Raw genomic sequence first — 14,588 nt, 5'->3', positions numbered from 1 at the left:
AACATGTTTACTGGTGCTCACGGAGCTGCATACAGTATTCTGTAACGCAGTCCACGGCCACCACCTCGCCGTCCCCACCACACAAACGGGAAGCCAGGCCACCCCTGGTTTCTGTAACTGGCAGTTCCAGCACTTGGACACAGTGGTTGGCAAAGGAGCACCGGGCAGGCTGAGACGGCTACCGCTATGCTCCTCACCTCCAGCTCATCCTCGTCCTCAAGGCTCGGGGCGAGCTAGTTAACTCAATTCCTGTGGGCAGGTCCCAAACTCCAAGGAGAAAGTCAGGCCACTGCACACACACAGTGAGCCTTGCAGGACACAGGCCACTCCACCCTGCAGTCTGCTGCAGACAACAGTATAGCCGAGCGCCCTTAGCTATCAAAGGGGCTCTGCAGCCCTCATGCGCTGCTGCGAGAGAACTAAAAGTCATTAGAAAGTAATCCCAATCGACTTCTCCTGCTCAATAAGTTTGTCACACAAAGGGCAGGAACAGTGCCATGGTAACGCTTATGTGAAGAAGCTTTGCTGCTCTGAACTTCCCGTCCTTCCTGCCATACCTCTGCTATCACAAGCATCTACAAAATTATTTCAGTGTCTCTTACTGATTTAAACACCTGCATTTCCCCCACCTACAGCTTATCAAAGCAAACGCCCGAGTCCCTTCCCAACTGCCCCAAAATCAGACAAATTACCAAATGACCAGCAGTCACCAAAGATATGACAATCTTCAAGATGTTTAGGGAAAAAACCTGTTTTTTTGTCCTTTCCCCTTTTTAATTCAACACTGTCCGGATGAGACAGAAGGAAAGCATGACAAAAATGGATTTGTTCTGAAATAGGTCCTTCTCTTCCCACTTATGGGGAAGCAGGATCAAGTGCAGAGAAGTTCCATGTGGATGTGGAAGTGCTATCTACTCTCAAATGGAACAAATACTCTCAATGGAACAGCCACAGGAGGCCCCCCAGTGGCAGCTGGGCTTTGCTCCTGGTCCGGCATCCCAACCCACTCAACAGTGCTGCCATCTTCTCTAAGCCAGCTCTTCACAACAATACTTAGCCTTCTTTCTCCCTAGTCTGATTATTCCCGTAAATTAAGGAAATGAAAAAACGTGTCATGTGTAAGTAAGATATCGCCCCGCTCGCAAAGAAATCCAATGTTGATAAGAAATGAGTTTAACACTCTTGCACTGTTGGTGGGAATGTAAATTGATACAGCCACTATGGAGAACAGTATGGAGGTTCCTTAAAAAACTAAAAATAGAACTACCATACGACCCAGCAATCCCACTACTGGGCATATACCCTGAGAAAACCATAATTCAAAAAGAGTCATGTACCAAAATGTTCATTGCAGCTCTATTTACAATAGCCAGGACATGGAAGCAACCTAAGTGTCCATCATCGGATGAATGGATAAAGAAGATGTGGCACATATATACAATGGAATATTACGCAGCCATAAAAAGAAATGAAATGGAGTTATTTGTAGTGAGGTGGATGGAGTTAGAGTCTGTCATACAGAGTGAAGTAAGTCAGAAAGAGAAAAACAAATACAGTATGCTAACACATATATACGGAATCTAAGGAAAAAAAAAAAGGTCATGAAGAACCTAGCGGCAAGACGGGAATAAAGACACAGACCTACTAGAGAATGGACTTGAGGATATGGGAAGGGGGAAGGGTAAGATGTGACAAACAGAGAGAGTGGCATGGACATATATACACTACCAAATGTAAAATAGATAGCTAGTGGGAAGCAGCCGCATAGCACAGGGAGATCAGCTCGGTGCTTTGTGACCACCTAGAGGGGTGGGATAGGGAGGGCGGGAGGGAGGGAGACGCAAGAGGGAGGAGATATGGGAACATATGTATATGTATAACTGATCCACTTTGTTATAAAGCAGAAACTAACACACCATTGTAAAGCAATTATACTCCAATAAAGATGTTAAAAAAAAAAAAAAGAAATGAATTTAAATATCAATACTTTTTATTTCTGTACAAAGGAAGATTTCAGACGAGCACAGTCACGTGGAGAATGACCTTGGCTGTACACACTATGCCTGAGAGAAAAGAAGACGGGTCATGGAAAGACTGATGGATTCAAATTCCATCTTAGTGTGGGAGTCTTCTCTCGCCCACCCTGCATCCTGACACAGCAGGCAGGGTCCCGACTCCATGTGAGAACAAGTCAGAGGCCATGCTTTGGTCTGGGCTGGTGCTCTGCGCTGTCACTCACCTGTGCCATTGGCCAAGCCACTGTGGCTTGGGTTCTTGAGGGGCTGGTGCTGCCGGCTGCTAGTACCGGGGCTCTGCTCACCAGTTGCTGTGGCTGTTCTGGCTGAACCACCTGAATGTCTGTGTGTCCTGGGGGTTCAAAATATAAAGCAGACAGACATAAGTCACTGTGAAAAAGACAGAGGTGTGCCCCACCTAAGTCACCGCATTCCCTCTCTTGCTATTTATGGGAAATAAGCCCTGTAATAGTCCTTCTGGTCTTTGACTCGACAGAAGCTGGCCCTGAACAGAGAGACCCATGTAAGCTTCCTTCTTGGTAAAAGCACAGGAGGCAACTTTGGGTAAACTTTTCCATTTGAAGTAAACAAATCCAGAGTGAATTTCCCCCACGTCTGAAATAATTGGCAAAATATCCTGTGACCATCACGCTATTTTTATTGGGCTTGAATGTAAGAAATAAACAAGAATCACTGAACAGGCTACAGATGACATGTTTCTCCCATTAGCCAAAAAAGAGTCCAAAACTTATCCAAATCCATTTTCTCTATGGCTAGAAACATGCTTGCCTTGGGAATAAAAGTCAAGGGGCATTAGACAACTTCAACCAATGTGTATGTTGACATGTCTTATCTAGAAAAGGTGATTCAACATCCATGCAAGTAAATGAGGAACAAATGCAGAGAGGGATCTGTACCACAAGGGAAATGGTGTAATCCAGCAGCAGAGGCTATCTAACATCTTCAGAGGACACAAGGCAACAGGCAGTACATGTTCTCACGGTCCTGTCGTAGCTTGATTTCATTCACTCGATGGAAATGTCTAAGCTTCCCTACCTTTCTCAGTTTTGTCACAGGAGATTATTCTACTTCCTACTCATTATATACTACTTTTCAACAGTGAGATGATTTAAGTACTACCCAGTGAAGAAAAGACCACCCCTCTCCAGGCAGAGAAACAGAGATCCAGAGAACAATTTACAACCACGGGACTCGGGGCAGTGACAATACCACCAACAATAAACGTGAAAACAATGACTATGGAAGAATTTAATATTCATTGAGCTGGAATATTATGTTCCAGGTACCTGTGGTGTGCTGTGCACTTTGCATATATTATCTCATTTAACATGGCAACCCTAGAGGTAGCTTACTATTATTATGCTCATTTTACAGGTGAAAACAGACACCGAGAAAGTGAGCAATGGAGCAAAGACTCGAAACCAGGTGCTCTAAGGTCAAGAGCCCACGCTTTCTGGTTGGAGGCTGGGGGTGGGAAGCCTGGACTTAAGCTGAATCTCTTCCAGGCTATTCATTGGTCACTTGGTCAATGGCAAGACGAAGACCTCTAATAGAAAGCTCCCAGAAATAGTCACAAATGTAAAAAATAAACTTATGGTTACCAGGGGATAAGCAGGGGAAGGGATAAATTGGAAGACTGGGATTGACACATACACACTACTATATATAAAATAGATAACTAATAAGGACCTACTGTATAATAGCACAGGGAACTCAACTCAATACTCTGTTATGGCCTATATGGGAAAAGAATCTAAAAAAGAGTGGATAGGGACTTCCCTCGTGGTCCAGTGGTTAAGACTTCACCTTCCAATGGAGGGGGTGCAGGTTCGATCCCTGCTCGGGGAGCTAAGATCCCACATGCCTCTGGACCAAAAAACCAAAACATAAAACAGAAACAATATTGTAAGAAATTCAATAAAGACTTTAAAAATGGTCCACATCAAAAATATGAAAAAAAAAAAAAAAGATTGCATATATGTATAACAGATTCACTTTGCTGTACACCTGAAACTAATACAACTTTGTAAATCAACTATATCCCAATAAAAATTTTTTAAAAAATAAACAGCAACAATAAAAAAAAAAGAAAGAAAGAAAGCTCCCCCCACTGGAAGGCTCCATACCCACCAGAACATCTCTGCTGGTGAGACATTCTGGTCCAGTATGTTGGTCCAGTGTGTTGTCTCACAACAAACTGAGAGATTCCTAGAGGAATAAGAAGTGCCTCCACTGACTACCTTCTCCAACAAGATGAGTATAAACCAAAATGTTAACAGTGATTATCTTTGGACATGGGGAATATGGATGCCTTTAGTGTTTCCTTTTGTGCTTTTCTAGGTTTTTCTGATTTTCTTCATTAAGCATGTCTACTTTTGGGCAAGGAAGAAACACGATTATTTAAAAAGAAAAAAAAAAAAGTTTTTTCTTGGGGCCAAAACTACAAAAAAGAAAAAAAAAGAAGAAGAAAAAGAAACCTAGCAAACCCTGGAGTCCTTTGTACCTAAGGCTGCGTGGCAGTTAAAAACGGATAGAGAGAGTACGACTGAGCTGTGGAAATAAAGATTTAATTTGGACTCTCTTTTTCCGTCTTATTTTTCCCTGAGCTAATTTCATAAATCAAAGCTGTCAGTCACACCTCAGTCAAGAAAAATATCTCAGAGTCCCCACTCCATGGGAAGGAATATTAATATTGAGCACTTCACCATAAGTCTTCTTCGAAAGCAGAATGAGTGCAGACTGGTTCGTTCCAAAGGGAAAGATGGTCGTTCGCCACTGGTGAATGTGCATATATGTGTTGAGGGCAGAGAGCTTGAGAGAGACCAAATTGGTGAATAGAAGGTTTATTTCAGACAAGAATCCCCTTAAAAGGACAAAAAAAGGGCTTCCCTGGTGGCGCAGTGGTTAAGAATCCGCCTGCCAAGGCAGGGAACACGGGTTCGAGCCTTGGTCCGGGAAGATCCCACATGCCGCGGAGCAACTAAGCCCGTGCACCACAGCTACTGAGCCTGTGCTCTAGAGCCCGCGAGCCACAACTACTGAGCCCGCACGACACAACTACTGAAGCCCGCGTGCCTAGAGCCCGTGCTCCGCAACAAGAGAAGCCACCGCAATGAGAAGCCCGTGCACCGCAGCGAAGAGTAGCCCCCGCTCGCTGCAACTAGAGAAAGCCCACGCGCAGCAACAAAGACCCAGTGCAGCCAAAAATAAATAAATTAATTAAAAAAAAAAAAAAAGGACAAAAGAAGAAAAGCCTCTGTGATTTTGTACTCACAGCCCACAGCAGAGGGCTCACCCCCTCTGGGCGCAGCAGGCCACAGGGGGCAGCATAGAAAATGCTACACTCGTGTCACACACACGGGCTCTGACAGGCCCGTGATTCCTTCTAGGTCCTGGGCTCCTTGTCCCTCTGCAGAGCAGCTGGGCATGACAACAGGGTGGGTCCCATTACTCTCCTAGCCCCTCCCTCCCTTCCCCAAAGGGGCGTGCGGTCAGAGTTGACAGAGAATACTTTCAGAAATGTTCAACCACTAATGACAGCAGCACACCCTGAATGACAGGCTGGTGCAGAGCCAGGATTAGCCTGTAAACCAGGGGCAGCTGGGACCACTTTGTGTGAATTGCCACCTCCCTGCCCGTGGCCCACGGCCACCCAGCTACCCACCCACCCCATACACACACACACACACACACACACACATACACACACACACACACACACACCCTTCCCCCAGATTCTTCTCTTGCCCTAAATCTGGAGCTTCCACTTTTCCCCTCTTGAATTACCTTTAAAGTAAGACTCTTAGAAGGAAGAGAAGGCCTCAATGTTTGAGGACAATCTTCTCTTCAGCAGTTTCCTCTCTGGGAGGTCACTCAACCCTTAAAAGATGGGACTGTGTTGTGATTAAAAGCTGGCCCAAAAGCTGAAACCACACACCATAAGCCAAAATAGTACCAGGACACAAGGGGGGCGATGGGGTGGAGATGAGCTGGGCCCCACCACAGGCAGCCTGGCTTCGGCTCTGCCAGTGACTTCAACCTTGGCCTGATCCCTCCACCATCTTGGGGGCGGGAGGGAGGGGCTATGCAGCCCCTGGGGCAGTCAGAAGAAGGCGGAATGGCAAAATTCCACAAATGGTTTTAAGTCACCTAGTTACAGAGATTCAGCTCTCACTACACCACGTGCCTCTCAAAATGCTGGTGTGAAGTTACCTAAGTTCCTCCCTAAGATCAGAAACTAAGACCCCCCCTAAGGAATGCCAGTCAAGGTCAGGGCCCTGGGATTCTCTCTCCACTCTGCAGAAAGAGAACTGATGCAAGTGAGGTCCCCAGGAGAGGGCTCTTGGCTGTCCCTTGCCATTCAAGCTTTGACATTCATAGCATTGGCCTCAGTCCTCAGCTGACCCTGAGAGCCACAGCCTCCAATGTTGTGGGACACCCTGCATTGCCCTGCATGAAGGCCAGAGAATTGCATTCAATCATTATTTTCTGAGCACTAGGCCGTGTTCTAGGGCTAGCAACAAAACAGAAAGAGTCGCTGACCTCAAGGAGCTTACATCTTATTGGAAACGCAGTGATTTGTACTTCTGCTCAGAAACAAATTTGCATCACACCCTACAATGCCAGTGTGTGGGAGAGCCACTTGTCTAGTGAGTGAGCCTGCCTGATAACTTGGCATTGTCACCCAGTGCAGCTTTGTTGATCATCACATATGTAATAGTTTATGGGGAGTAATTAAACAAAACAAAACTTTGTTTTAAAAAAAAAAGCCAGCCCTAGCATCAGTAATGCAAATGAAAACAAAATGAAGAGTCAAAAAAAGTGATGGCTCACAAGACATGAAAACAAAAACTTTTGCTAAATTAAAAAATGAAATTCTAAATTTGGTGGTTGCTCAGAATTTGGGATTGATAAATCTATCATATCCTTTATGAGGAAATGGATTTAAAAAGTAGTTGGTGGCTTCATCAAAATTTAAAACTCCTGCTCTTCCAAAGACACTATCAAGAAAATGAAAAGACAGTCCCTAGACTGGGAAAAATCATTTGCAAAATACCTATCTGATAAAGGATTTATTTCTAGAAAAAAAAACTCTCAAAACTCAATAATAAAAAGAATAAACCAATAAAAATAATCAAAAGATTTTAAAAGAGAAGATCTACAAACAGCAAATAAGCACATGAAAGATGCTCAACATCATTAGTCATTAGGGAAACACAAATTAAAACGACAATGAGGTACCATCACAGAACTGTCAGAATGGACAAAGTAAAAACAAAACAAAACAAACCCAAAAAATCACACACACACAAACAAAAACAAAACAAAAAAAAAACCTGACAGTAACAGTACTGGTGAGAACACAAAGCACCTGGGACTCCCAAACACGGCTGGAGGGAACACAACGTGGCACCATCACTTTGGAAAAGAGTTTGGCAGTTTCTTATAAAGTTAAACATGCACTTAGCATACGAACTAACAATCCTATGCCTAGGTATTTATGCAAGAGAAATGAAAACGTTTACACGAAACCTGTAGGCAAATTATAGTGACTTTATTCATAATTTCCAAAACCATAAACAACCCAAACTGGTGAATGAACAGACAGACTGTGGTACATCCACACAGTGAAATACTACTCAGTAAATAAAGGGATTGAACTACTGATGATGCAACAACATAGATGAATCACAAATGCATTATGCTAAGTGGAAGAAGACAGACACAAAAGGCTACAGAGTATATCCATCCATTTTTATGACATTTAGGAAGAGGTAAAACTGTAGGGAAAGGAAGCAATTAGTATCTGCCAGTAGCTGGAGAAAGAAGTAGGGGCTGACTATAAAGGGGCATGAGGGAACTTCTGGGAGAGATGAAACTTTCAGTATCTTGATTATGGTAGTGGTTACCAGATGCTATACTTTTATCAAACTGTACATTGCATAGGGGGCATTTTATTGTACACCTCCATAAACCTATCTTCATAATTTTAAAAAGCAATTTGTGTGTTTCAGTCACTGCAGAAACAACTCACCACGTGAGAAAAAATTAAAGTTTTAAAAGGCAGGTAACTTGGGACTTCCCTGGTGTTCCAGTGGTTAAGAATCCGCCTTCCAATGCAGGGGACGAGGGTTCGATCCCTGGTCGGGGAACTAAGATCCCACATGCCGTGGGGCAACTAAGCCTGTGCGCCACAACTAGAGAGCCCATGCGCTGCAACTACTGAGCCCGCACGCTCTAGAGCCCACGCACCACAGCTAGAGAGAAACCCATATGAGGCAATGAAGAGCCCATGCGCCGCAATGAAAGATCCTGCATGCCGCAGCTAAGACCCGACGTAGCCATAAATAAATAAATATTTTTTAAAAGGCATGTAACGTATGGTATGAGGATAGCCCCCTCCCAAAAATAAAACACCCAGAAAACAAGAACCTTGATAGGAATGTGATTCAGGCAATACTCAGTACTCTACAAACACTCTGTATTAATAAATATAGGGATTCTTCAAAGCCTGGGGATGCATCTCTCCCAAATGTCAAGAATTCGTGGCTGACCGGATACCGGGTGCCAAGCATATTTTTCTATCTTGGTAAAAGAGGCCCAGGATACTAAAGGGAGGTTCTTTGACCTCAGAATTCAGGCCCATTAGCTCAGCAAAAGAGAAGTTTCAGGGTAGAACTACTGATAGTGGGGTTTTCCTCCATTTAAATTAAAAAAAAATACAAACCAAAAAACAGATACAGAAGTTAAAAATTGCCTAATAATCTTAAAACTCTTCTCACACTCCAATCCAGGGAATCGATTTTTGCCTGGATGACTAGAACCAAAAGGGCGGCCCCTCCTCCAAGTCCTCTTAACTGGGCATTGTCTTTTAATAGCAGCATGGAAACAAAACTGAGTGAGGCTGGGCTGGTTTCCAGTAAAAGAACCAGAAAAAGAAAAAAGAAAAAAACAAACAAAAAAAACCACCAGCCACTTAAAATAGAAGCATGGAGGGAAAAAAATGGGAAGCGGTGATGGGAAAAGAAACGGTTTCCACCATTCAGAGAGGCGTCACTAAGCAAACTTGCTCCCACCTACAGCCGCCTCAATTCTTCCTTCTCATTCAAATGTGGACGGGGGGTGGGGGGGTAAGGGGGAGGGGATAAAAAGGAGAGGTGAAAAGGGAAAGGCGCAATTAGAGTTAAAAATGGGGCCATTCGAGTCATTCCAAGGGTAATTTATGGCTCCATTCCACATCCTACCTCTAGCTGCCAGCCTCAGAAATGACAGGAAAGGTAAAAATAAAACTGCTGCAAGTCCATTCTACGTGACAGAAAGACAAGTGATTTACTTTTGCCCAACCTGGAATACAGAGCAAACTTCTCAATGGTGGCAGCTTTCTGAGACTAAAAAAATTCATTTTAAGAGAGAAAATACAATAAATTTTGACTCACCTCATCTCATTCCAGGTTGCATGTTGGGCTTCACTAAAAAGAACGCTCAAACGCCCTCCCAAACTTGAAGGAGAGATGAAGTCCAGGGGAAGTGGTCACTGTCTCGTTCCACCCCACCCCTGCTCGGGGCAGGAGGGGATGAGCTGAGGTTCCTTGAACACAGAGGGCAGCCCCTGACTTGTTTGTCCCGTGTCCTGAGATGGTACAAGCGCATGGGATGCTCTAGCGGCTCAGGAGACGAGCGTGGTGGATCATCAGCCTCCACTGACGCGCAGGAGGAAGCTGCTCAGGGCTGACCCTGAATACGGAGCTCCAGCTTCTGCTACAGGTGGGCCAGAAAAGTATCTCCACCTTCTTCCTCCCGGCATCACATCTTGTTTGAACCTGGCCCAGCCCAGAGTGTCCCTGTGCTACAGCCCCAGACCTGAAAGGACCACAGGGGACCCTGTGGTACCAGGGATGACAGTACACGGGGCGTTATTTCTAAGTGTTCTGACAACAAGTCGCAAAGGCAGGGATTCAGCAGGAGGGAGGTAAGCTCCTAAAAGAATATGTTCAACGGACATTCCTCCAAACCTCCCTCTAAACTCCTCCCAAGGAAAATTCAGAGCCTTTGCTGATCTACTCGCCTGGCATCCTCTTCTCTGGACTCTTCACCCGGTTGGCTTCTCATCCAAATCTTAGTCTAAATGTCCCTCGCCTCCCAAGCTGCACTAAATTCCCTTGAATTCTTTTCACACAGCATTCTAAACTTTTCCTTTATGGCACTTCCATTTGTGATTATATGTTTATCTGTTTAATGTCTGACTTCAACAAGGCCCATGAGGGTGGGACCTTGTCTGTTTTGTGTACCTTTGTATAACCAGCACCTAGAATGTGCTTGGCCCCAGAGTAGGCATATAAAAACATTTGCTGAATGAATAAAAGAAGCAAGCTCTCAAGCACAAAAGCACTCTTGGGCCTGTAATCTCTACTACTTCCCATGTTCGTAGCAACCAGTCCTCTCCTCCCCATCTCCCTCCACCTTTTTAAAGAATGGAATCCGTGCTGAGAGATGGAATCCACAATCTACCAGGTATTGAGAAGTGTCAGAGCTAGTGTCTTCCAGAAAGGTTAGCCCTCAACATCATGTAAAAACATTCTCTAGCATCAGGGTCTACAAATAAAAATCATTTCATTAGACTCATTTCGTGCCAACACGTATACTAAAATTGCAAGACAATCTTCAAATCCAACCAAATTTTATTTACCATGGGTTTTTTTGTTCTAGCTATAATTTTCAAGTGCTCTCCAACAGGTGAAGACTAGGCAAGTGATTAAATATGGCATTTAAGAAAGATACCTTCTGTGGTCGGCAGAATTTCTAAAATGCCCCTCCTCCCAAAGACACCCCACCCTAATGCCTAAAACTAGGGAATATGATGATATATCACACGCTTGATTATATTATTATATGGCACATGATATTACCATAATAATATATGATAATATTATGATATTATATGGCACAGCTGACCTTAAGAAAGGGACATGAGGGGATTCCCTGGTAGTCCAGTGGTTAGGGCTCGGCACTTTCACTGCTGGGGCCCAGGTTCAATCTCTGGTCGGGATTGCCATGCGGTGTGGCCAAATAAAAAAAATAAATTAAATGTATTTTAAAAAAAGAAAGAAAGGGACATCATCCAGATGGGTCCATCTAATGACATAATCTCCTAAAAGCAGAACACTTTCTCCAGCAGTTGTCAAAAGTGGAGGGCAGAAGAGAAAATCAGAGAGATTCAAAGCACGAGGGAAATCTGACACACCCTTGCCAGCTTGATGATGAGTGGGGGTGGGGGGTACATATGAGAAGAAATGTGGATGGCCTTAATAAGGAGCTGTGTAAGGACCCAACTGAGAGCCAGCAAGGAAATGGGAACTCAGTCCTACAATGACTCAGTCAATGACTCGAATCAGCTTTGAAGCAAATTCTTCCCTGTCAGCCCTGCTGACACCTTGATTTTGGCCTTGTGAGACCCTAAGGAGACCAGTCAGCCAGCTATGGTGTCCTGGTCTTCTGACCTACAGAACTGTGAGCTCACAAATGATGCTGTTTTAAGCCCTAAATTTGTGGTGATTTGTTACACGGCAGTTGAAAACTAATAGATCCTCTCAGTACAAATAAATGTCAGTTTCCACAGAAGAAGATACTAATTTTCAAATATACGACTAGGTAATTCTTGCTGAGCACCCCACCTCACTCTGTTAGAAGGCCTTATACAGAGATGGAGATGCCCTATGGCATCAGTGCTCATCTCCTAGGGACGCATTTCCATGATCCAAATGTCCTTTATGAGACACGCATTCCTCACATTCAACCATCACTTGGGGATTTGAACAGCTATATATATGTGGGACATTACTGTTCTCAGAGGGTGAGTAAGTAACTCTCTTTCCTGGTAGAGTTCAGGCACATGGACTTCACACATTCTTTTTCCAAGCAAGACGTATTTATGTGTCAACTTATCCCTGATTCCAATGTTAACCTTAAAAGTTGCGAGGATTTGAGAAGAACAGTCCATGAAAAGGGTTCAAAGTGCAAGTATCAATCATGAAGAAAAAAACAGGAGGAACAGGAAAGACGGAGCAGGCAGTGGGAACCCACCACATTCTTGGTGGTCCGGCTAAGCCTTGGAAATCACAAGGCCATCCTGATAAAAAGTCTCCCCTGTAACCTGTGCCCCTGAAACCGTCACTTCTCAGGGAGTCAGGGTGCCAAGGAATGTAAACCAGTAGGAAGACCCACCCTGAAGTCCTGGCAAGTGAGAAGCAGGAACACAAGACTCTTTCAACTCAACAAGGATTTACTGAGCTGCTGCTACGTGCAGCAAAGCACTATTCTAGGCCCTGGTAGGGACACAAAGATGCATAAGGTCCAGATGAGTTTGGCTGAGAACTCAGCACCACTCCCCCTGTACCCCTCCCCACCTCCAAAAAAAGGAGTGCTGTAGATGGAAGAGGAAAAACTAACTCCTCAGGAGTCCCCAGTTCACCATTCTTTTCTAAGTGTAAAGCAAAATTGTATGATGTGATTTAAAGTAAAGCTTTTTGCTTACCTTTTTTAAGGTAAATTTTTTAAGGTAAAATTTTAAAGAAAAAGAACCATGTCCTCATCTCCCCTTCTCCTTCACAAAATAACAATTATTCATACCATCTCCTACTCTAGACTTTCGCTAATCTCATGTTTAAAAGTGATGTTGTTTTCTCATTTTAAAGTTGTACCTTCAAAGGCCATTTATAAGCACACAAAGTAGACCCAACACATAGATGTGCCATAAAAGTCCAAGTAAAGTCCAAGTCGAAACAGAAAATCTTCAGACAGGGAGCCTGGGTAGAAATTCTTGTTCTCTTTACACCGTTAGGTGCAGAATTTCACACTCCATTATCAAATAATCAGTGAGCCAAAGATACCTTCAACTCATCAAGACAAAGAAAAGGCAGGCCAAACACAGGCTTAAAGTGCAAAGTTAGCTTAGCAAAGGGAAACAACGAAGGCAGGACAGATAGCAATTAAAAGGCAAGAAGATAAAAAGACAGCATCTTTGGAGAAAACTCCAAAGATATCGAGAATCACAAAAAACAAGAAACATAAATGGACTAACCGTGAGAGCTTAAAGATAAAAGGTATCATATTGGTTTGGGTTTTTTTTCAACCTTGTTTTTTTAATTGAAATATAGTTGTCATACAAATTACATTAGTTTCAGGTATACGACATAGTGGTTCAACATTTACATACATTCTGAATTGATCACCAAAATGTCTAGTTACCATCTGTTACCATACAAAGTGATCACAATATTACTGACTATATTCCCTACATCGTACATACGTCACCATGATTTATTTATTTTATAACTGGAAGTCTGCACCTCTTAATCCTCTTCACCTATTTTTCCCAACCTCCCACCCACCTCATACTATTTGTTAAAAATCCCATTAAATGCTGTTGCAAGCAACACCATCTAATATATAAGCATCCAAAAGGCTGAAACTAAATGTGTGAGGAAAAATATGCTGAGAAAATACAAAACAAAAGTAAGCTGGAGAAGCTATGTTAATGTCAAACCAAACAGATTTTTTAAATGATTTTTAAAATTCAGGCGTATTTATTAATACATATAGTCAAATTCACCCTTTTTAAGGGTGCAGTTCAGTGAGTTTTAACAAACGCATACAATTGTGTTACCACCACCACAGTCAAGACATAAAACATTTCCATCGCCCCCCAAAACTTCTTGGTGCCCTTGGCAGTCAATCCCTCCCCTCAATTCCCAACACCTGCTGACTGATTTCTGTCCTAATAATTGTGCTTTTTCCAGTATGTTATGTAAATGGAGTCACATAGAACGTAGCTTTTTGTGTCTGGCTTCTTGCACTTAGCATAATGCTTTTGAGAATCATCCATGTTGTTGTAGCCTGTTCCTTTTTATTGCTCAGAACAAATAAATTTTAAGAGAAAAAGCTCTAGAAATAGAGAAGATCGTGAGATAAGGATAAAAGGTTCAATTCGCCCACAAGACGTACTTCAAATTTGTATTGTGGACAAAATAACCTTGAAATACGTAACGCAGAAATTCATGGGAATTCCCTGGCGGCACAGTGGTTAAGAACCAGCCTGCCAATGCAGAGGACACAGGTTTGAGCCCTGTTCTGGGAAGACCCCACATGCCGCGGAGCAACTAAACTCGTGCGCCACAACTACTGAAGCCCGTGTGCCTAGAGCCCAACAAAAGAGAAGCCACCGCAATGAGAAGCCCGCTCACCGCAACGAAGAGTGGCCCCTGCTCACCGCAACTAGAGAAAGCCCATGCGCAGCAACGAAGACCCAACGCAGCCAAAAATAAATAAATAAATTTATTTTTTAAAAAAGGAAAGAAATTCATGGATATAATCTGGCCCTACCTGTTACTGCTGTCACCTCCTATTTTCCCTTCACTCCCTCCACTCCAGCCAGACTGGCCTCCTTCAACTCCAAAGGCACGCTCCCAGCTCGGTTCCTTTGCAAGAGCCATTGCTCTGCCCAACATTCTTCCCTGAGATAGCCTCATGGATAAATCTCTCACCTTCTTCAAATCT

The 14,588-nt window shown here is 43.5% G+C and overlaps 1 protein-coding gene across 3 annotated transcripts in view; it reads right to left on the bottom strand.

Annotated features, from left to right (window-relative positions):
- Positions 1–14,588, bottom strand: part of WWP2 (WW domain containing E3 ubiquitin protein ligase 2) — a 146,560-nt gene that overhangs the window by 59,931 nt on the left and 72,041 nt on the right. For 2 of the 3 annotated variants that reach the window (XM_059903720.1, XM_059903721.1), the window contains exon 7: positions 2,240–2,367. The exons of the other annotated variant lie outside the window; for it this stretch is intronic. In XM_059903720.1, the coding sequence (XP_059759703.1) occupies positions 2,240–2,367 (128 nt within the window). The remainder of the gene's footprint in view (positions 1–2,239; positions 2,368–14,588) is intronic. 3 annotated transcript variants of the gene reach the window in all.

Source organism: Balaenoptera ricei, chromosome 19, assembly GCF_028023285.1.
Source record: "Balaenoptera ricei isolate mBalRic1 chromosome 19, mBalRic1.hap2, whole genome shotgun sequence".
Lineage (NCBI taxonomy): Eukaryota > Metazoa > Chordata > Mammalia > Artiodactyla > Balaenopteridae > Balaenoptera > Balaenoptera ricei.
This window is presented reverse-complemented; position numbering and strand designations above follow the sequence as displayed.